Source organism: Salvelinus namaycush, chromosome 24 (genome assembly GCF_016432855.1).
Source record: "Salvelinus namaycush isolate Seneca chromosome 24, SaNama_1.0, whole genome shotgun sequence".
Taxonomy (NCBI): domain Eukaryota; kingdom Metazoa; phylum Chordata; class Actinopteri; order Salmoniformes; family Salmonidae; genus Salvelinus; species Salvelinus namaycush.
The window spans coordinates 31,897,101-31,920,294 of record NC_052330.1 but is presented as its reverse complement, the minus strand read 5'-3'; the positions used below and the strand labels follow the sequence as shown (position 1 = coordinate 31,920,294).

Sequence of the window (23,194 nt, the reverse complement as noted above, 5' to 3'; positions counted from 1 at the left end):
GCCTTAGACCACTGTGCCACTCTGGAGCCCTTGGGAACCCAGTTGACAGTGCATGTCAAAGCAAAAACCAAGCCATTAGGTCGAAGGAGTTGTCCGTAGAGCTCGGAAATAGGATTGTGTCAAGACACAGATCTGGGTAAGGTACCAAAAAAATTCTGCAGCATTGAAGGTCCCAAAGAACACAGTGGCCTCTATCATTCTTAAATGGAAGAAGTTTGGAACCACCAAGACTCTTCCTAGAGCTGGCCGCCCGGCCAAACTGAGTAATCAGGGGAGAAAGGCCTTGGTCAGGGAGGTGACCAAGACCCTGATGGTCACTCTGACAGAGCACTAGAATTCCTCTGTGGAGATGAGACAACCATTTCTGCAGCACTCCACCAATCAGGTGGAGTGGCCAGACGGAAGCCACTCCTCAGTAAAAGGCACATGACAGCCCGCTTGGAGTTTGCCAAAAGGCACCTAAAGGACTCTCAGACCATGAGAAACAAGATTCTTTGGTCTGATGAAACCAAGATTGAACTCTTTGGCCTGAATGCCATGTGTCCTGTCTGGAGGAAACATGGCACCATCCCTACGGTGAAGCATGGTGGTGGCAGGATCATGCTGTAGGGATCTTTTTTAATGGCAGGGTCTGGGAGACAAGTCACAATCGAGGGAAAGATGAACGGAGCAAAGTACAGAGAGATCCTTGATGAAAACCTGCTCCAGAGCGCTCAGGACCTCAGACTGGGGTGAAGGTTCACCTTCCAACAGGACAACAACCCTAAGCACACAGCCAAGACAACGCAGGAGGGGCTTGGGACAAGTCTCTGAATGTGCATGAGTGGCCCAGCCAGAGCCCAGACTAGTACCCGATCGAATATAGCTTTGCAGCGATGCTCCCCATCCAACCTGACAGAGTTTGAGAGGATCTGCATAGAAGAATGGGAGAAACTCCCCAAATACAGAAGACTTGAGGCTATAATTGCTGCCAAAGCTGCTTCAACAAAGTACTGAGTAAAGGGTCTGAATACTTAAGTAAATATGATATTTCAGTTTTTTATTTGTTGTACATTTGCCCAAAAAAACCTGTCATTCTGGGGTATTGTGTGTAGATTGATGAGGGAAACAAAGTAGTTACTCCATTTTAGAGTATACTTTATGACTTTTTAAAATGTTTTTTTTTCGTATTATGCTAATTAGATTATGCTAACATTGACCTTCGGGGGTTAAACACTTCAAACTGTGATGTGTGGAACTACTTCGAAATTTGACGTTTGAGAGAAATGGATTAACGTCTAATTCTGACGTGAAACTGTGAGAGCTGGTTGGTCACCGCATGTATAAATCCTGAGAAGCATGCTGTAAACTGAGAGAGGGAGAAAAAAAATAACACAATATCGCCACACGCCCCAAGAAGAGAGAGAAAACAACCCACCACAGCACGACAAGGATCTGGACAAAGAAAAAGACAGAGAAAGGGCAACAAGAAAACTGAAAAGAGAGAGGGGGGGAGGTGGTGAGGTGTGTGTGGTGTGTGTGTGGTGTGTGTGTGTGTGTGACTCTGCTTTTCAGGTCACTACAGCCAGAGAGAGATGACTAGGAGGGTTCCTTCATGTGCTTTATGTTCAGACTCTTAAATTTGTTCCACATGGCTCTGCTGTGTGTGAGTGTGTGTGTGCGTGTGCGTGTGCGTGTGCGTGTGCGAGTGAGTCCTTTGCCTGCTTGTGTTTCTGTCTGTCTGTCTGTCTGTCTGTCTGTCTGTCTGTCTGTCTGTCGGTCTGTCTGTCTGTCTGTCTGTCTGTCTTGTCTGTCTGTCTGTCTGTCTGTCTGTCCTGTCTGTCTGTCTGTCTGTCTGTCTGTCGTCGTCTGTCTGTCTGTCTGCTGTCTGTCTGTCTGTCTGTCTGTCCGTCTGTTGCTGTCTGTCTGTCTGTTGTTGTGTGGTGTGTGTGTGTGTGTGTGTTTTGTTGTGCCTGTCTGCCTGTCTGTCTGTTGCCGTCTGTCTGTCGTCTGTCTGTCTGTCTGTCTGTCTGTCTGTCTGTCTGTCTGTCTGTCTGTCTGTCTGTCTGTCTGTCTGTCTGTCTGTCTGTCTGTCTGTCTGTCTGTGTCTGTGTGTGTGCTTGTGTGAGCCTGCAGCCAAAAGGGATCAGACGCAGTGTCCAGATTTCAGGGTTAAAGTTCATTCCCAGCGGACCTTGGGAAAGCAACCATTTCAAAGTGGCCTCTCTCTCAGTCAAAACACTTCTGCTACCAGGAAAACACAGAACTCACAGAACACAGAACTCCTATATAAAACAGAGAACTCACAGAAACACAGAATCTATATAAACACAGAACTCACAGAACGCAAAACTCCTATATAAAACAGATAACTCACAGAACACAGAACTCCTATATAAAACAGAGAACTCACAGAACACAGAATTCTTATATAAAACACAGAACTCACAGAACGCAGAACTCCTATATAAAACACAGAACTCCCAAACACAGAACCCCTATATAAAACACAGAACTCCCAAACACAGAACCCCTATATAAAACACAGAACTCACCAAACACAGAACCCCTATATAAAACACAGAACTCCCAAACACAGAACCCCTATATAAAAACACAGAACTCACCAAAACAGAACCCATATATAAAACACAGACCTCACCAAACACAGAACGCCTATATTAAAACCAGAAACTCCCAAACACAGAACCCCTATATAAAACACAGGAACTCACCAAACACAGAACCAATATATAAAACACAGAACTCCCCAAACACAGAACCCCTATATAAAACACAGAACTCCCAAACACAGAACCCCTATATAAAACACAGAACTCACCAAACACAGAACCCCTATATAAAACACAGAACTCTAACTCCTATATACAGTATGCTGCAGCTGAAAAGGACTAGGGAAGAAGAAGGTGTCATAATGTTTATGTCTTATGGAATGTGCAACTTTCTTTTAATTTACACTTATGGTTTACAATGGGTTGTTACTCAACTTACAGTCACTCGTCGCCTACACTGTATAAGCTTGGAGAGCAAGGCTAGAATGGAGGAGATGCAGAGACATTACATTATTACAGCATAGACACTTCCAATAGGCCAAGGCTGTGAGCTGTGGAACTGGGAGAGTGAGCTGTGGGACCGGGATAGTGAGCTGTGGGACCGGGATAGTGAGCTGTGGGACCGGGATCTTGAGCTGTGGGACCGGAATAGTGAGCTGTGGGACCGGGAATTAGAGACTGTGGGAACGGAGAATAGTGAGATGTGGGACAGGGATAACGTGAGCTGTGGGAAAGGCGATGGTGATAGGGCGACTGTGGGAAAGAGGCATACTGTGCGGTAGCAGAGAGAACAGTCAATAACTATTGGTGACTGGAGTCTTTGACAATTTTTAGGGCCTTCCTCTGACACCACCTGGTATAGAGGTCCGGGATGGTTTTCAGACACCTTGACGTACAAAACTTTACAGGTTTATTCTAAAATTGATTATTTAAAAAAGAATGGGAGAAACTCCCCAAATACAGGTGTGCCAAGCTTGTAGCTTCATACCCAAGAAAACTTGAGGCTGTAATCGCTGCCAAAGGTTCTTAAACAAAGTACTGAGTAAAGGGTCTGAATACTTATGTAAATGTGCTATTTCCATATTATATTTTTTATACATTTGCAAAAATTTCTAAAAACCTGTTATTGCTTTGTCATTACGTGGTATTGTGTGTAATTTGATGAGGGGGGGAAACTATTTAATCAATTTTAGAACAAGGCTGTAACATAAAACATTTGGAAAAAGTAAAGCGGTCTGAATACTCTCCGAGCACTGTGTATATGTACAGATTTACAAGAAAATATATGGGGGGAGCATCTGTGATGAGCTGGAGCATAACTGGAGCGTATGTGATGAGCTGAGCTGAGCAGCCAGCCTCAAGTAACTGGAACGTCTGTGTGAAGATGAACTGAGCTCAGCGGCCAGCCTCGAATAACTGGAGCGTCTGTGATGAGATGAACTGAGCTCAAGTAGCTCAGCCTCGGATAACTGGAGCGTCTGGGATGAGATGAACTGAGCTCAGCAGCCAGCCTCGAATAACTGGAGCGTCTGGTGATGAGATGAACTGAGCTCAGCAGCCAGCCTCAAATAACTGGAGCGTCTGGTGATGAGATGAACTGAGCTCAGCAGCCAGCCTCAAATAACTGGATGATCCTCTCTTTCTAAATATCTCTGTCTCTCTATCCTCTCTTTCTAAATATCTCTGTCTCTCTATCCTCTCTTTCTAAATATCTCTGTCTCTCTATCCTCTCTTTCTAAATATCTCTGTCTCTCTATCCTCTCTTTCTAAATATCTCTGTCTCTCTATCCTCTCTTTCTAAATATCTCTGGCTCTCTATCCTCTCTTTCTAAATATCTCTGGCTCTCTATCCTCTCTTTCTAAATATCTCTGGCTCTCTATCCTCTCTTTCTAAATATCTCTGTCTCTCTATCTTCTTTCTAAATATATCTGTCTCTCTATCCTCTCTTTCTAAATATCTCTGTCTCTCTATCCTCTCTTTCTAAATATCTCTGTCTCTCTATCCTCTCTTTCTAAATATCTCTGTCTCTCTATCCTCTCTTTCTAAATATCTCTGTCTCTCTATCCTCTCTTTCTAAATATCTCTGTCTCTTAATCTATTTCTTTCTGTAAAACTTTCTCTTTCTCTAAGTAAGTTATGCAGACAACAAGCTCTTGCAGTCTCACTGTAGAATTTGATGTTTCTCCAAATGTCGAAATTCAAAGTGTTTTTGACACCCTGGGTTGGCTCCTGCTCAGCACAGTTTTGGTTCTCCAAACGTCAAATTTAGAAGGGTAAGGGTTTAGATAGGGTTAAAACATGAAGTTTATGCACTCATTCTGGATGTTTAGGGTAAGGGTTAAGGTTTTGGATAGGGTTAAAACATGAAGTTTATGCACTCATTCTGGATGTTTAGGGTAAGGGTTAAGGTTTTGGATAGGGTTAAAACATGAAGTTTATGCACTCATTCTGGATGTTTAGTGTAAGGGTTAAGGTTTTGGATAGGGTTAAAACATTTTTTTTTAAGTATCCACCATTGGGATTGAACATGTAACCTTCTGATCCAGTGTCATGGGATTCAGCAATCCACCACTCCCATCCACAACACCTTTACAAAACTGAAGCCTACTTGATGGTAATAGTGCTCACTGTTGCCCCTAGTGGCCGGTTTTGAATGCATTTCCCAAAGTACATAGATGTCCAAAAGTCACTCTTGAGCGATCTGCCTGAGACAGAGCATAACAGAACATTGTCCTAGCCATACATAGAAACACACACACGCACAATCCCCCTCTCCACACACGCACAATCCCCCTCCACACACGCACACAATTCCCCTCCCCATACACACACAATCCCCCCCTCCACACACGCACACAATTCCCCTCCCCACACACACACAATCCCCCCCTCCCCACACACAATCCCCCCCTCCCCACACACAATCCCCCCCTCCCCACACACAATCCCCCCCTCCCCACACACAATCCCCCCCTCCCCACACACAATCCCCCCCTCCCCACACACACAATCCCCCCCTCCACACACACAACCCCCCCCCCCCCTCCACACACAATCCCCCCCTCCACACACACAATCCCCCCTCCACACACACAATCCCCCCCCTCCACACACAATCCCCCCCTCCACACACACAATCCTCCCCCCCACACACAATCCCCCCCACCACACACACAATCCCCCCCACCACACACACAATCCCCCCCCCCACACACAATCCCCCCTCCCACACACACAATCCCCCCCCTCCCCACACACACAATCCCCCCCCCCCTCCACACACAACCCCTATTGCTAGTCTGTTCAACCTCTCTTTCATATCGTCCGAGATTCCTAAAGATTGGAAAGCTGTCGCGGTCATCCCCCTCTTCAAAGGGGGATGACGCTCTAGACCCAAACTGTTACAGACCTATATTCATCCTGCCCTGCCTTTCTAAAGTCTTTGAAAGCCAAGTTAACAAACAGACCACTGACCATTTCGAATTCCATCGTACCTTCTCCGCTGTGCAATCCGGTTTCCGAGCTGATCACAGTGCACCTCAGCCACGCTCAAGGTACAAAATTATATCATAACCGCCATCGATAAAAGACAGTACTGTGCAGCCGTCTTCATCGATCTGGCCAAGGCTTTTGACTCTGTCAATCACCGTATTCTTATCGGCAGGCTCAACAGCCTTGGTTTCTCAAATGACTGCCTTGCCTGGTTCACCAACTACTTCTCAGATAGAGTTGTGTGTGTCAAATCGGAGGGCCTGTTGTCTGGACCTCTGGCAGTCTCTATGGGGGTACCACAGGGTTCAATTCTCGGGCCGATTCTTTTCTCTGTATATATCAATGATGACTTAGAATATGTGGACAACTACAAATACCTAGGTGTCTGGTTAGACTGTAAACTCTCCTTCCAGACTCATATTAAGTATCTCCAATCCGAAATTAAATCTAGAATTGTCTTCCTATTTTGCAACAAAGCCTTCTTCACTCATACTGCCGAACATACCCTCGTAAGACTGTCTATCCTACCGATCCTCGACTTTGGCGATGTCATTTACAAAATAGCCTCCAACACTCTAATCAGCAAACTGGATGCAGTCTATCACAGTGCCATCCGTTTTGTCACCAAAGCCCCATATACCACCCACCACTGCGACCTGTATGCTCTCATTGGCTGGCCCTCGCTACATATTCGTCGCCAGACCCACTGGCTCCAGGCCATCTATAAGTCTTTGCTAGATAAAGTTCCACCTTATCTCAGCTCACTGGTCACCATAATAACACCCACCCGTAGCCCGTGCTCCAGCAGGTATATCTCACTGGTCATCCCCAGAGCCAACACCTACTTTGGCCGCTTATCCTCCCAGTTCTCTGCTGCCAATGACTGGAACGAATTGCAAAAATCGCTGAAGTTGGAGACTTATATCTCCTTCACAAACTTTAAACATCAGCTATCTGAGCAGCTTACCGATTGCTGCAGCTCATCTGTAAATAGCCCATCCAACTACCAACTACCTACCTCATCCTCATTTTTATTAACTTTTTTTGCTCTTTTGTACACCAGTATTTCTACTTGCACATCATCACCTGCACATCTATCACTCCAGTGTAAATTTGCTAAATTGTAATTACTTCGCTACAATTGGCCTATTTTTTGCCTTACCTCCTTACTCCATTTGCACATACTGTATATAGATTTTACTCTTGTGTTATTGACTGTACTTTTGTTTATCCCATGTGTAACTCTGTGTTGTTGTTTGTGTCATTGCTTTATCTTGGCCAGGTCGCAGTTGTAAATGAGAACTTGTTCTCAACTGGCCTACCTGGTTAAATAAAGGTGAAATATATATTTTTTTATAAAATCCCACACACACACCCCCCCCCCCATCCCACACACACAACCCCCCCATCCCACACACACAACCCCCCCACACACAACCCCCCCACACACACAACCCCCCATCCCACAAACACAACCCCCCACACACACAACCCCCCCATCCCCTCCCCACACACATAACCCCCCCATCCCACACACACAACCCCCATCCCACAAACACAACCCCCCACACACACAACCCCCCCATCCCCTCCCCACACGCACAATCCCCCCCAACACACACACACGTCAAGGTATAGCTACATCCAAATATCAACAGACTGTGTGCGTTAACATCAACACAATGCTGAGACCTGTGAGCCTGTTAACCCCAGCCATTGGGCGGCTTTTAGCCTAGTGGTTAGAGCGTTGGGCCTCTGAGCAAGGAAGTTAACCCACTGTTCCACGGGCGCCAAAGACGTAGATATCGATTAAGGCATTCCCCTGTACCTCTGATTCAGAGGGGTTGGGTGAAATGCGGAAGACATATTTCAGTTGAAAGCATTCAGTTTACAACTGACTAGGTATCCCTCTTTCCCCTTTCCCCTTTCCCATTTGATGGGATGGATTGAGCCGTCCAGCAGACGTTGTTCATTTAATGATTCTCTAGCGGGGTTAACTAATTTAGGACAGTTGCTCGCTTAATTTAGCCTCTTCTCTCCCATCAATACCGCTCTGCTGGACTATTCACAGAACCAATGAATAGTCAGTGAACTGATCCCAGGTTTTTTTGAGGTGTATAGGCTACCTTATGATTCTGGCTTCTTACTCATTATTTCCCTACAGTGAATTCAGGGATTAGCCGAGACCAGTCAATCCAACACCTTAGCCATATACGACAATGATGCTATGTGTTTACGACAATTTTGCTATGTGCTATGTGGAACTTAACAATTAAACAACTTTTTGTTTTACGTGTGTGTTCTGTGTATAGATGTATGCATGTGTGTGTGTGTGTGTGTGTGTGTGATTGTGTGTGTGTGTGTGTGTGTGTGTGTGTGTGTGTGTGTGTGTGTGTGTTCGGAGAAGGAGGTGTTTCTGTACCCTTGAGTTCCATGCATACAGGGACCTTTCAAATGTTTGCATCCTTTTTTGTGTGTGTGTGTTTTCTTGTGCACACTAGTGTCTGTTGGTGTGTATTTGTTGGTGTGTATCTCTATGTAAATCCTTGTGTCTCCTCCTCTCTCTGTAGTTTCTCAAGGCGTGATCCAAAATGGGGCCTGCGTCAGGAGCCATTGTCTGTTTCCTGTCATCCGACCCCTACCCATTAGCCCCGTGGGCAGAAGGCCCACTGCGATAAGGTCAGTGAGCCTGTCGATCAAATGTTGGGTTATGACGTATGGCTGCACCTGAAGTACACACACACTCACCCCCCCCCCCCCCCCCCCCCACCTTCCCAAAAGTATTTAACAACCGTTTACCATTCACATAATCACACATTAATTTGTTTAATATTTTTATACTCCAACTGAAACCACCACACAAAGGTATTTGGTAATTTATTCTGTTTAGTACAGTACTACATGTTGAGTTCAGTCTTACACTGCATCCAAAATGGCACACTTTTCCCTATGGGCCCTGGACAAAAGTAGTGCACTATATAGGGAATATGGTGCTATTTTTAAGTCACACAACCAGGTGTGTTTCTACAGCCATCACACTGGTTTATTCCTGTGAAGAGCCTGGTGATTCAGAGAAGTTTTAGGAACAGGCCTGGACATGCTTATCCATCATGGGAGCATGAGAGCATGAAAGGACACACACACACACAGAGGCATGCTCATACACACGGAGGCACACACATACACACATGGATGCACACACACACATGCACACAATGTCATGAATTAAACATCCCCACTGGCAGGGCAGCAGCTCATATAAGGTATGCATGGAATATTTCATCATTTAGAGGATGGTATGTCCTTCCTATGAGATATTAATGCTGCCAGACTGTCCTGCTAAAGGAAAAGGAGGTCCAGTCCGAGCGAGGGGTGTGCTGTGGTGTGGACGGACAGAGGGAGTACTTTGATTTATTTATTGCGCGATGCTCTGATCCGCTTTTATGGTATATCAACTGTACTATTGTAATGACACAGTAACTATACAGAAATACACTATAGATACGAAAGTATGTGGACACCCCTTCAAATTAGTGGGTCCGGCTATTTCAGCCACACATGATGCTGACAGGCGTATACAATTGAGCATACAGACATGCCATCTCAATAGACTAACATTGGCAGTACAATGGCCTTACTGAAGAGCTCAGTGACTTTCAACGTGGCACAGTCATAGGATTCCACCTTTCCAACAAGTCAGTCTGTCAAATTTCTGCCCTGCGAGAGCTGCCCCGGTCAACTGTAAGTGCTGTTATTGTGAAATGGAAACATCTAGGAGCAACAACGGCTCAGCCGCAAAGTGGTAGGCCACAGAAGCTCACAGAACGGGACCACCGAGTGCTGAAGCGTGTAAAATGTGTCTGTCCTTGAATGTAAAACTCACTACCGAGTTCCAAAGTGCCTCTGGAAGCCACGTCAGCACAATAACTGTTCGTCGGGAGGTTCATGAAATGGGTTTCCATGGTCAAGCAGCCACACACAAGCCTAACATCACCATGTCCAATGCCAAGCGTCGGCTGGAGTGGCGTAAAGCTCGCCGCCATTGGACTTTGGAGCAGTGGAAACGCGTTGTCTGGAGTGATGATTCATGCTTCACCATCTCGCAGTCTGACAGACAAATCTGGGTTCAGTCGATGCCAAGAGAACGCTACCTGCCCCAATGCATATTGCCAACTGTAAAGTTTGGTGGAGGAGGAATAATGGTCTGGGGCTGTTTTTCATATTTCGGGCTAGGCCCCTTAGTTCCAGTTTTGGGAAATCTTAACACTACAGCATACAATGACATTTTAGACGATTCTGTGCTTTCAACTTTGTGGCAACACCTTGGGGAAGGACCTTTCCTGTTTCAGCATGCCAATGCCCCCATGCACAAAGAGAGGTCCCTAAAGAAATGGTTTGTTGAGATCGGGGTGGAAGAACTTGACTGGCCTGCACAGAGCCCTGACCTCAACCGAACCTGTCACATCTACTCCTGCTCCTCCCCTTTTTTGTTAGGGCAAAATAAGTCTAACATTTTTAAGTGGAAAATACAAACTTTAGAAGTCTTTTTAACCCTGAATACAGAACAAGTTAGGATTTTCCTCTGCGAAGGAAAATTATCTGCAACAACAGAGTGATCAAATTTAGATAGTATAGATGTATACCCCCTGGACCAGACGCTAGTTTATCGCAGGGCCTTACCCCCAATCTACAGTATTTCTTTAATGTTTCTGAGTGCCAAGCAGAGACGACGCATCGGGTCCAATTTGTGTAGTCTTCGGTATGACTCGGCCTGAGATTGAACTCCCAACCTTCCGATCTGAGTGCAGACACTCTAACCAAGAATGTAGTCTGTTTACATTAAGAGTAACTATAGCCTTCCTATCTCTCCTGTGTGTCTTTCTCCAGGTCAGTTCTGGGGGACTACCTGACCCCCTGTGACTACCCCTCCCACCCACCCAGCGACGACCTCCAGGAGGACCACAACTACAGCAATGCCAAATCCCCCAGCATGCCCTGCTCTTCCCAGGGGCCCTCCGTGTCCGACGAAGACGATGACATCATTGCAGTGGAGGTGGGAGTCCACCGAGGGGTCAAATCCGAACCTAAAGAAGTCCCACTGGACTCTGCCTCCGTCTCCTTCCTATCCCAGCATGCCCGGCGACGGGGACTGCCCTGGACCAAAAACCGCCTGCGTGCCCTGGGTGACACGCTGCCGCTGAAGAAGCGCCGTTCAGCAGCATCGGCGGAGAAGCCGCCGTTGGAGAGCGATGATGAGGAGATGAAGGAGGCGGCTGGGTCGTTGCTCCACCTGGCAGGCGTCAGGGCTTGCCTCAACAACATCACAAATCGAGCCAAGGCTGCTCAGAAAGAGAAGGAGCAGAAAGAGGCCCTCAGAAACTAACTAATGCCAGGCCATAGAGAGGCCTACACATCAGGCCTGTATACCTGGCCTACACACCTGGCCAGCACACCTGGCCTACACACCTGGCCATTACACCTGGCCTACACACATATCGCCATGGCCTAGAAAGTAATAGCTGAGACACGCCACAAAGACCAACGGCTAAAAGCAGCGGGTTGGCGTGGTGTGTTGCAAGGTGTGTTAGCAATCACCTGCTGGGTGTTGACAAATGGTGGAGATTCAACGTAGAAACGTTGTGAAATGAACAGAAAAGGACGGCAGATATTCTGGTCAGAGTAGATAGGAAGGACACCAGCTGCTTCTAACCATTGGTGGTGTGTTGTGTCTCAGATGCCTGATACCCACTATAGATCCAAACTAAAGCCTATACTGTGCTGGCTCTGAACATTTATTTTCAGATTGTCCTTTCCAGCATGGTTCCAGCAGCAACTATGGTGGATGAGGGTAACCAGGCCAGGAAGCCCCAGTACATCTCGGCTTGGCTCAGCTCAACTTTGGCTTCCATAGTGTGAAAAGGGTATATGGCCAGGCCTGAGCACAGAGGTCTTCAGTAGGACTACACGCCAGGTCTACACACTGACCTATCAACCACCAACAGGCCAAGACATAGAACTCTATTCAAGCATTAGTCTCAATAGACATTACTTCATCTATCTATCTCTCTCTAGATTTATCTAGCTCTCTTTCTCTCCTCCAGGGGCATTAGGAGAATCCTACTTATTTGTGGCAATATCAAAAATCTCTGTTTTCCTATACGTTTCCTATATGTTTCCTATATGTTTCAACGCTAACTCTGATGGGTAATTGATTCTCATGTGTCTCTGTTGATGTTTTTATGTTGTGTAAAGGGGATGCAAGCCATAGAAAAATATGTTTTGTCACTAATTAGGGAAAAACATAGTAGAAAATGTAATGTTTGAAGAGAATAGCTGACCGTTTTGTGTAGTCTGTAAGTGTCAGAGGTTACGTCTGTGAATCTGTAGCAAATGTCCAGTAATGTAAGCAAGGAAGTTGAGCCAATAATACTTACAGTTTTAAAACTGTTAAAACTTGCTGCTGACACATCCTACGCCCATGAGCACAAAATGTAAGACTGTGCCAAAGACAAGTGACCAGGTTGCCTGATGTAGCCAATCTGCTTACAAAGACAAATATAAAGGCATAGCAACGTCATATATGGTCATGTATGGCTCAGTTGGTAGAGCATGGCCCTTGCACCACCAGGGTTGTGGATGCAATTCCCGCGGCCACCCGCAAAAATTGTATTCACACACGACTGTAAGTCGCTTTGGATAAAAGCATCTGCTCAATGGCTATTATTACATCAGAAGATCTTCAGAGAAGAGACAGGAGAATACCGTAAATGTCTAAACAATTGTAAAAATCTGTTCTTAGAAAATCATGCATGCACTTAATTGACATTAATTACAGCAATTTCTATTACCAATAGTAAAGACATCATGGAGAACGGGGCACGATTCCTTTAAGAGCACTTTTGAATATTTAAGGATAATTCGAATTTTACTGTTACAATGTTTTTGTTGTCATGGTGATGACTTAGTGCCAGGTCAGAGGTAATATATCTCCTCCATCTTGTGCTTGTTGCTCATCTGCATCTGAAATGGCACCCTATTCCCTTTATAGTGCACTACTTTGTCCAGAGCGTCATGGGCTCTAGCCAAAAGTAGTGCACTATATAGGGAATAGGGTGCCATTTCAGACACATGTTTCACTTAGACTATGTCCCTCAAACTCTTCCAGTGTTTCTCTTCTATTAAAAAGTGAATGTCAGTTTAAATATACCCCATGTTACGACACCTGCCTATCATTTAACAGACTCACAAAACCATTTACATAAATTGTGGATTTGTTGTCGTTTTATCTCTGTTTGAAATGTTTCCCATTCTTCCTCTACCTACTCTCATAAAAGTATAAGCAATTTGTCCAGTCTGGACAACTGTAAAAAGGTTAGAAAATATTTTATTTTTCCTTTCTTAATTGAAGCAATTTGACCTGCAAGACTTTCTCAGTTATATTGCATGGGTGCTTGTAAATAAGATACAAAAGTAAATCATTTTTTATTCAAAGATCATGTAATATAAACAATGTATTTAGCATGAAGCATGACTTATTTTCATATAAACTTAGATCCTACAAGAGAAAACAAAGTTTTTGCAGACAATTCTTATACCCTCAATTTTGTTTAATTTCATTTAGATAATTTTTTGTAGTAAATTAATATTGTATTTCTTCAGATGAGCAGGTTAATAAAGACACATCTTCTCCAGGGAGAAATGTTATGGGGAAATCACTCTGCAATTATGAGGCCCTTCTACTCCGGGCTTTAGGTATAACAGACCTGGGTTTAAATACTGTTTGAAAGCTTTCAAATACTTTGAACGACCTTGTGTGCCAGATGGGCGGGGTTTGTACTTTGGGACTTTTCTATTTGTTCCATTGAGGCAAGCTCTATCAAGCAAAGCCCAAGTATTTTAAATTATGTCAAATACTGTCGTGTTTAAACCCATGTCTGTTAGGTATGAGGCTAGATTGAAAAGCCTCTAGTATGGTTTTCAGTCTTCTGCCTCTTAAAAGATAAATATGTCAATGTTCTAGTGTTTTTCAGACGTTATCAATAGTGTGTGTGTGTGTGTGTGTGTGTGAGTGTTTGTGTGTGTCCAACAACCATACACCCTTTAACATTGTGCCTGTTCTCAAGGCTTTGTGTTCCGATGTCTTTGATTGACATGATTTCATATTGAACAGCACATATTTCTTTATTTATCACAGTATTTTCTCATTTTGTGAATATGTTACTATTGGGTCCTAGTTTTCTCCTGGCAGAAACCTCAGTGTAAACTGACGGAGTAGAAGGAACTGTTTAACATGGAATTTAGAATTCATCAGAATGTTCTGAACAAGTTCCACTGTTCTAATTGGCTCCCTAGCCTACACCAGATTAGCATAGGCAAACATTTTGTTCAAAGTTATGTCAGATACAATATATTAATGTATGACTCAATTGAGCCTGTTTTTATGGATTATTTACTTTGGAAAAATGACAGTACAAAGGAAAAGTATTATATAATGAGCGATGTTTAAACCCTGCCAATTGTTTAAGTTTTGAGTGATTCAGTACATTTAGCCCTGCCGTAGAAGATTAGTGTAAGTTATAATGAGAATACATTAAAGCCTTAGTCAGTTCATGCTCTGGTATGTTGGTATATACATGCATACATTTACATTTGACCTTTATTTAACTAGGCAAGTCAGTTAAGAACAAATTCTTATTTACAATGACTGCCTACCTAGAACAACAGATTTTTACCTTGTCAGCTTGGGGATTCGATCCAGCAACCGTTCAATTACTGACCCAAAGCTCTAACCACCAGGCTACCTGCCACCCAATACTGTTCATACATACATGCATACATACTGTACATACATACATACATACATACATACATGCATGCATGCATGCATACATACTGTACATACATACATACATACATACATACATACATACATACATACATACTGTACTTACATACTGTACATACATACATTGGAGTGAGAATGAACATGTTTCTGGTACAAACTGCAGAGGTAATAGGGTTTGGACTGAGGTTATGTGCAGAGTAGAGTCAGAGTAGAGTCAGAGTAGAGTCAGAGAGGTCCAGAGAGTGTCAGAGTAGAGTCAGAGTAGAGTCAGAGAGGTCCAGAGAGTGTCAGAGTAGAGTCAGAGAGGTCCAGAGAGTGTCAGAGTAGAGTCAGAGAGGTCCAGAGAGAGTCAGAGTAGAGTCAGAGAGGTCCAGAGAGTGTCAGAGTAGAGTCAGAGTAGAGTCAGAGAGGTCCAGAGAGAGTCAGAGTAGAGTCAGAGTAGAGTCAGAGAGGTCCAGAGAGAGTCAGAGTAGAGTCAGAGAGGTCCAGAGAGTGTCAGAGTAGAGTCAGAGTAGAGTCAGAGAGGTCCAGAGAGAGTCAGAGTAGAGTCAGAGTAGAGTCAGAGAGGTCCAGAGAGTGTCAGAGTAGAGTCAGATAGAGCCAGAGTTGGCTACAGTAGTGGTTTAGAGGAATGACAGAGAGTGACTACGGTAGTGGTTTAGAGGAATGACAGAGAGTGACTACGGTAGTGGTTTAGAGGAATGACAGAGAGTGACTACGGTAGTGGTTTAGAGGAATGACAGAGAGTGACTACGGTAGTGGTTTAGAGGAATGACAGAGAGTGACTACGGTAGTGGTTTAGAGGAATGACAGAGAGTGACTACGGTAGTGGTTTAGAGGAATGACAGAGAGTGACTACGGTAGTGGTTTAGAGGAATGACAGAGAGTGACTACGGTAGTGGTTTAGAGGAATGACAGAGTGACTACGGTAGTGGTTTAGAGGAATGACAGAGAGTGACTACGGTAGTGGTTTAGAGGAATGACAGAGAGTGACTACGGTAGTGGTTTAGAGGAATGACAGAGAGTGACTACGGTAGTGGTTTAGAAGAAAGGCAGAGAGTGACTACGGTAGTGGTTTTGAAGAAAGGCAGAGAGTGACTACGGTAGTGGTTTAGAGGAATGACAGAGAGTGACTGTGACAGCTAGACATGGAGACAGACAAGCAAATGTTCTGAGTTCCATTGTCATAGTATTCTATCAGCTGTGATAGAGAACAATGACATTCTATACAATTCAATGTGCTTCTATCAATGTTTACATGAAGAAGAAAAAGCTACCTGGTTGTGTCTGAAATGGCTCTATATTCCCCATATATAGTGCACTTCTTTTGATGAGAGCCCTGGTCACAAAGTAGTGCACTATATAGGAAATCGGGTGCCATTTCAGACGCACACTTACTGTCCCTGTATACCTCGCTGCCATCTCCACTTCCTGTCCTGACTGTGTTGGAGTGTTCTTGCGTTACAAGTCAAGCCCTCTGTGTTATGGTGACTAGTGTGTTGTAGAGTTTGCCCTGGCATGTCAACGACAACGTGTTGCTCTAGTAACCACCTTCTCATCCGGTGACTCACACAGTGGATGCGCCCCAAATTGCACCCTATTCCCTATATACACTGAGTGTACCAAACATTAGGAACACCTCCCTGATATTGACTTGCACACACCCCCCCCCCCCCCTTCAGAACAGCCTCAATTCGTCGGGACATTGGACTCTACAGAGTGTTGAAAGTGTTCCACAGGGATGCTGGCCCATGTTGACCCCAATGCTTCCCACAGTTGTGTCGAGTTGGCTGGATGACCTTTGGGTGGTGGACCATTCTGGATACACACAGGAAACTGTTGAGGGTGAAAAACCCGGCAGCGTTACAGTTCTTGACACAAACCAGTGCGCCTGGCACCTACTACCATACCCCGTTCAAAGGCAAGGCTCAACAATCCTTCTTTAACCTGTCTCCTCCCCTTCATCTACACTGATTGAAGTGGATTTAACAAGTGACATCGATAAGGGGTCATAGCTTTCACCTGGATTCACCTGGTCAGTCTATATCATGGAGAGAGCAGGTGTTCTTAATGTTTTGTACACACAGTGTAGTGGACTACTTTTGATCAGGGCCCATAGGGCTCAGGTGGAATTTGGGACACATCCAGTGACATGCAGGGAAGGAAGGTGAACTCATGGCCTTATAATGTTCTACTTTACAAATACAACGATACCTGGAACTAGGACTGACTAATTGAATGACATGGAAAATATTAGAAGAAAAGGCTTCACTGCCTTGAATTAGAAACCAATGTTTTAACTAAAAACCTGCCAAACTTAATCATGCTCAATATAAGGTGCGCCTCCCAAATGACAACCTACTCCATATCTAGCGCACTACGTTTGTCAGAAGTGCCATTGAGGTGCCATTTTGGACTCACACAAGGCCTGCCATTTTCGTTTTCTCTGACAATACGTTACAATACTGCCATGTTGGTGACTATTTGAGAAGTGTCAGAACGCCATCAGATAGAGATGTCAAATGTAAAACTATTTATCTATGAGATGACAATGTAATACACCTGGCTGTTTGACTGATTTTCAAATCAATGTTTGATTCTTTCCTTGTTGTGCAATAATATTGCCAAAGACTGATTTCAAACTATTTCATCCATTCATTCATTCATGTAAATATCATATTGTCCAATAACTGTGGCAGAAATAAGTATCAATGTTGTTTTTTTTCCTTTCCGTTTTTCTAAAACCTACAATAATGTTTGTGATGTAATGTCTTCCAGTTGCAATAAATGAGAAATACAAGTTGCAAAAGATGACCTGAACTTGACTCTTGTGCTCGAAAGAACCCATGTATTAAGCATGTTATCAACATGTATTAACCATGTTATAACCATGTTATTGATCTCTACCCTAATCAGCCCACATGTTATAGAAGTGCATCAAAAAAAGTTGACTATGATTGTGCTATGTGTTTGTCCCACCTACCTACCTTAAGATGAATGCACAAACTGCACAAGTCGCTCTGGATAAATGACAAAAATGTCAACGGAAAAGCAAACACTTGAAAGCTCAGTTGACTGAACTCACCTTTGAACTCTTCACATACTAAGTAAATTGATCAATAGGTTGAGGCCAGTGCCTGTCATTGACTCACACAGAGTGTTTCCTGGTAGTCTTACACTAATCTACTTTGAAACAAAAGTATACACATCACACACATGGTTATGGGCTTCAGAAAAAGAAGACACCTGTACCATGTCAGATATAGATTTAAAATGCATTCAATTTTGAGTTTGCATCCCAATATTACACTTTCTATACATCACAGAAGTCTGAAATATAACTAAACCGTTTGACATGGAAACACCAGATTTTCGGCAGGTTTTTAAAATAATGTTTATTAATGATGAAATTAAGAAAAATATTAATAACATTCCACCCCTTGAGGCTACTAGGTCATTTGACTGCAGGAAAGGCTACTCACAAGCCACTGCCTCCCAGCACAGCATAGCTCAGATACGGCTCAGCATAGCTCAGCACAGCACAGATCATGAAAGCTGTGATCCCTTATTGATGTCACTTGTTAAATCCACTTCAATCACTGTAGATGACGGGGAGGAGACAGGTAAAGCAGGATGTTTAAGCCTTGAGACAATTGAGACATGGATTGTGTATGTGTGCCATTTAGAGGGTGAATGATCAAGACAAAAGATTGAAGTGCCTTTAAATGGGGTACGCTGCTGGGTTTTTCCCGCTCAACAGTTTCCCGTGTGTATCAAGAATGGTCCACCATCCAAAGAACATCCAGCAAACTTGACACAACTGTGGGAAGCATTGGAGTCAACATGGTCCGGCATACCTGTGGGCCAGCATCCCTGTGGGCCAGCATCCCTGTGGGCCAGCATCCCTGTGGAACACTTTCGACATCTTGTAGAGTTCATGCCCCGACGAAATTTAGACTGGGGGTTGCACCTCAATATTAGGAAGGTGTTCCTAATGTTTGGTATAGGCAGTTTATGTACAGTATACGAAAAGAAAAATCCACAAATATGAAGTATCCTTTCCACTGAAATGGATTAAATAAATGTATACATGGTAGCCTACACAGCAACAACTGAAGAGTTGATTTCTAAAACGCTATATCCACCATAATTTCACATTTGTGCTTGCACACCAGAAATGATTGCTTATGGCCTCCTTCGTGTGTGTGTCAAATATTACTGTTCTCAGATGTTTTATTCATACATTTTAGATGTGTATGAATATGTTTTTTTCTAAATGCTATATATATATTTTTTTTTGCTGGAATGGAATGTTTGTATGCTATATATTTTACTGGGATATTTGGTTGTCGCTCTGGATAATGACTAAAATGTTTTACACACAGATCTCATATTACTGTATTGAATTATTATTAGTAAAAAATATATATATTGATGTCACAAATGTATCATTTGTACATTTCTTTATAAAATGTTTTGTTATTTGTTACATTTGACTGTGTAAAGCCAAGCAGTACTATTCATTTCTCTGAGAGTGAGGTGGATATATAGCATTTTGCAAACAAAAAACATGATTATTTGTCTCTCTGAAATGAAACCATGAAATTATAGATTCTAAACAAATACATGTCTGTCATTGAACAACCCTGTGCCATGAATAGATAGCGAAAAAACACACCAAGCTAATTTACCAACATTTCTGAAAATGGAAATAATGTTTTGTAATGAAACTGTTCAAATGTAGGAGAGAAGAATGTGTGGAGTGTGTTAACTTGACTGATGTGGGGGGGAGTTCTGTGTCCTGTGGTCCAGATCATCCATACCCACTGAATGTCCATTGAGGCACGTTTCCATGGAGACAATAGGAGGTAGCAGTAAGGTTCTTTGTCATCCTGCATTCCTTCCATGGCTTTATGCTTTCAGGGAATTTTCCCCCTAGAAGAGGAGGGGTATTGTTAACATAGTCTGTACGACACCACAGACAAAGCTTGCCTGAAGTGTACATCATTGAGCTATTTTCACCAAAATTGCACATCTTATATGATCAAATCAAATCAAATGTTATTTGTCACATGAGCCGAATACAGCAGGTTTACAGTGTTTACCTTACAGTGAAATACTTAATTACAAGCTCTTAAACAACAATGCAGTTTTAAGAAAAATTCCACAAAAAAATACAATAAAGTAACAAATAATTAAACAGCTGTAAAATAACAATAGCGAGTCTATAAACAGAGGGTACCGGTGCAGAGTCAATGTGCGGGGGCACCGGTTAGTCGAGGTAATTGAGGTAATATTTACATTTAGGTAGAGTTATAGTGACTATGCATAGATAATAAACAGAGAATAGCAGGAACATCAAGGGGGGGGGGGCATCTGGGTAGCCATTTGATTAGATGTTCAGGAATCTTATGGCTTGGGAGTAGAAGCTATTTAGAATCTTCTTGGACCTAGACTTGGCGTTCTGGTACCGCTTGGCGTGTGGTAGCAGAGAGAACAGTCTATGACTAGGGTGGCTGGAGTCTTTTACAATTTTTAGGGCCTTCCTCTGACACCGCCTGGTATAAAGGTCCTGGATGGCAGGCAGCTTGGCCCCAGTGATGTACTGGGCCATACGCACACCCTCTGTAGTGCCTGCGGTTGGAGGCCGAGAAGTTTCCATACCAGGCAGTGATGCAACCAGTCAGGATTTTCTCAATGGTGCAGCTATGGAACCTTTTGAGGATCACCTAGGAACTTGAAGCTCTCAACCTGCTCCACTACAGCCCCGTCGATGAGAATGGGGGCGTGCTTGGTCCTCCTTTTCCTGTAGTCCACAGTCATCTCCTTCGTCTTGATCACGTTGAGGGAGAGGTTGTTGTCCTGGCACCACACGGCCAGGTCTCTGACCTCCTCCCTATAGGCTGTCTCATCGTTGTCGGTGATCAGGCCTACCACTGTTGTGTCATTCGGCAAACTTAATGATGGTGTTGGATTCGTGCCTGGCCATGCAGTCATGATTGAACAGGGAGTACAGGAGGGGACTGAGCACGCACCCCTAAGGGGCCCCCATGTTGAGGATCAGCGTGGCGGATGTGCTGTTACCTACCCTTACCACCTGGGGGCGGCCCGTCAGGAAGTCCAGGATCCAGTTGCAGAGGGAGGTGTTTAGTCTCAGGGTCCTTAGCTTAGTGATGAGCTTTGAGGGCACTATGGTGTTGAACACTGATCAGTAGTCGATTAATAGCATTCTCACATAGGTGTTCCTTTTGTCCAAGTGTGAAAGGGCAGTGTGGAGTGCAACAGAGAATGAATCATCTTTGGATCTGTTGGGGCGGTACGTACATTGGAGTGGGTCTAGGGTTTCTGGGATAATGGTGTTGATGTAAGCCATGACCAGCCTTTCAAAGCATGTCATGGCTACAGACATGAGTGCTACGTGTCGGTAGTCATTTAGGCAGGTTACCTTAGTGTTCTTGGGACAGGGACTATGGTGGTCTGCTTGAAATGTTGGTATTACAGACTCAGACATGGAGAGGTTGAAAATGTCAGTGAAGACACTTGCCAGTTGGTCAGTGCATGCACGGATAAATGACTACTTTTCCTGGGATCCAAAAAGGAAACAAAACAACAAATAAAATCTAATTATAATATACACTACCAGTCAAAAGTTTGGACACACCATTCCAGGGTTTTTCTTTATTTTTACTATTTTCTACATTGTAGAATATTAGCGAAGACATCAAAACTATGAAATAACACATATGGAATCATGTAGTAACCAAAAAAGTGTTAAACAAATCAAAATATATGTTATATTTGAGATTCTTCAAAGTAGCCACCCTTTCCCATAGGCGTTCTCAGGGTTAGGGGAGGATTTGACTGGAGTAGGCCATCATTGTGAAATACTAATTTGTTTTTAACTGACTTGCCAAGTTAACTAAAGGTTAAATAAAAATTAAAAAGTTTTGCCTTGATGACCGCTCTGCACACTCTTCGCATTCTTTGTCAGCTTCATGACGTAGTCACCTGATGTGCATTTCAATTAACAGGTGTGACGTGTTAAAGGTTGATTTGTGGAATATCTTTCCTTCTTAATGCATTTGAGCCAATCAGTTGTGTTGTGACAAGGTAGGGGTGATGTACAGAAGATAGCCATATTTGGTAAAAGACCAAGTCTATATTGTGGCAAGAACAGCTCAAATAAGCAAAGAGAAACAACAGTCCATCATTAATTTAAGACATGAAGGTCAGTCAACACGGTCAGTCAAAGTTTCTTACATTTACATTTACATTTTAGTCATTTAGCAGACGCTCTTATCCAGAGCGACTTACAGTAGAGTGCATACATTTTATTACATTTACATACTGAGACAAGGATATCCCTACCGGCCAAACCCTCCCTAACCTGGACGACGCTATGCCAATTGTGCGTCGCCCCACGGACCTCCCGGTTGCGGCCGGCTGCGACAGAGCCTGGGCGTGAACCCAGAGACTCTGGTGGCGCAGCTAGCACTGCGATGCAGTGCCCTAGACCACTGCGCCACCCGGGAGGCCCTCCACCCCTTCACTTCTTCAAGTGAAGTTGCAAAAACCATCAAGTACTATGATGAAACTGGCTCTCATGAGGACCGCCACAGAAAAGGAAGACCCAGAGTTTCCTCTGCTGCAGAGGATAAGTTCATTAGAGTTACCAGCCTCAGAAATTGCAGCCCAAATAAATCCTTCACAGAGTTCAAGTAACAGACACATCTCAACATCAACTGTCCAGGTCTTCATGGTCGAATTGCTGTAAAGAAACCACTACTAATGGACAACAATAGGAAGAAGAGACTTGCTTTGGCCAAGAAACGGGAGCAATGGACATTAGACCGGTGGAAATCTGTCCTTTGGTTCCAACCGCCGTGTCTTTGTGAGACGCAGAGTAGGTGAACGGATGATATCCATGTGTGTGGTTCCCACCATAAAGCATGGAGGAAGAGGTGTGATGGTGTGGGGGTGCTTTGCTGGTGACACTCTCTGTGATTTATTTAGAATTCAAGGCACACTTAACCAGCATGGCTACCACAGAATTATGCAGCGATTAGCAATCCCATCTGGTTTGCGCTTAGTGGTTACATAATTTGTTTTTCAACAGGACAATGACCCAACACACCTCCAGGCTGTGTAAGGGCTATTTGACAAAGAAGGAGAGTGACGGAGTGCTGCATCAGATGATCTGGCCTCCACAGTCATCTGACCTCAACCCAATTGAGATGGTTTGGGATGAGTTGGACTACAGTGAAAGTAAAGCAGCCAACAAGTGCTCAGCATATGTGAGAACTC

General features: G+C 43.9%; 1 protein-coding gene across 1 annotated transcript in view; it reads left to right on the top strand.

Moving 5' to 3' along the window:
- Positions 1–14,744, top strand: part of LOC120019184 (forkhead box protein N3-like) — a 115,888-nt gene extending 101,144 nt beyond the window's left edge. The window contains exons 5-6 of the mRNA XM_038962495.1: positions 8,616–8,724; positions 10,933–14,744. Coding sequence (XP_038818423.1) covers positions 8,616–8,724; positions 10,933–11,428 — 605 coding nt within the window. The 3' untranslated portion in view covers positions 11,429–14,744. The remainder of the gene's footprint in view (positions 1–8,615; positions 8,725–10,932) is intronic.
- The last annotated feature ends 8,450 nt before the right edge of the window (positions 14,745–23,194 follow it).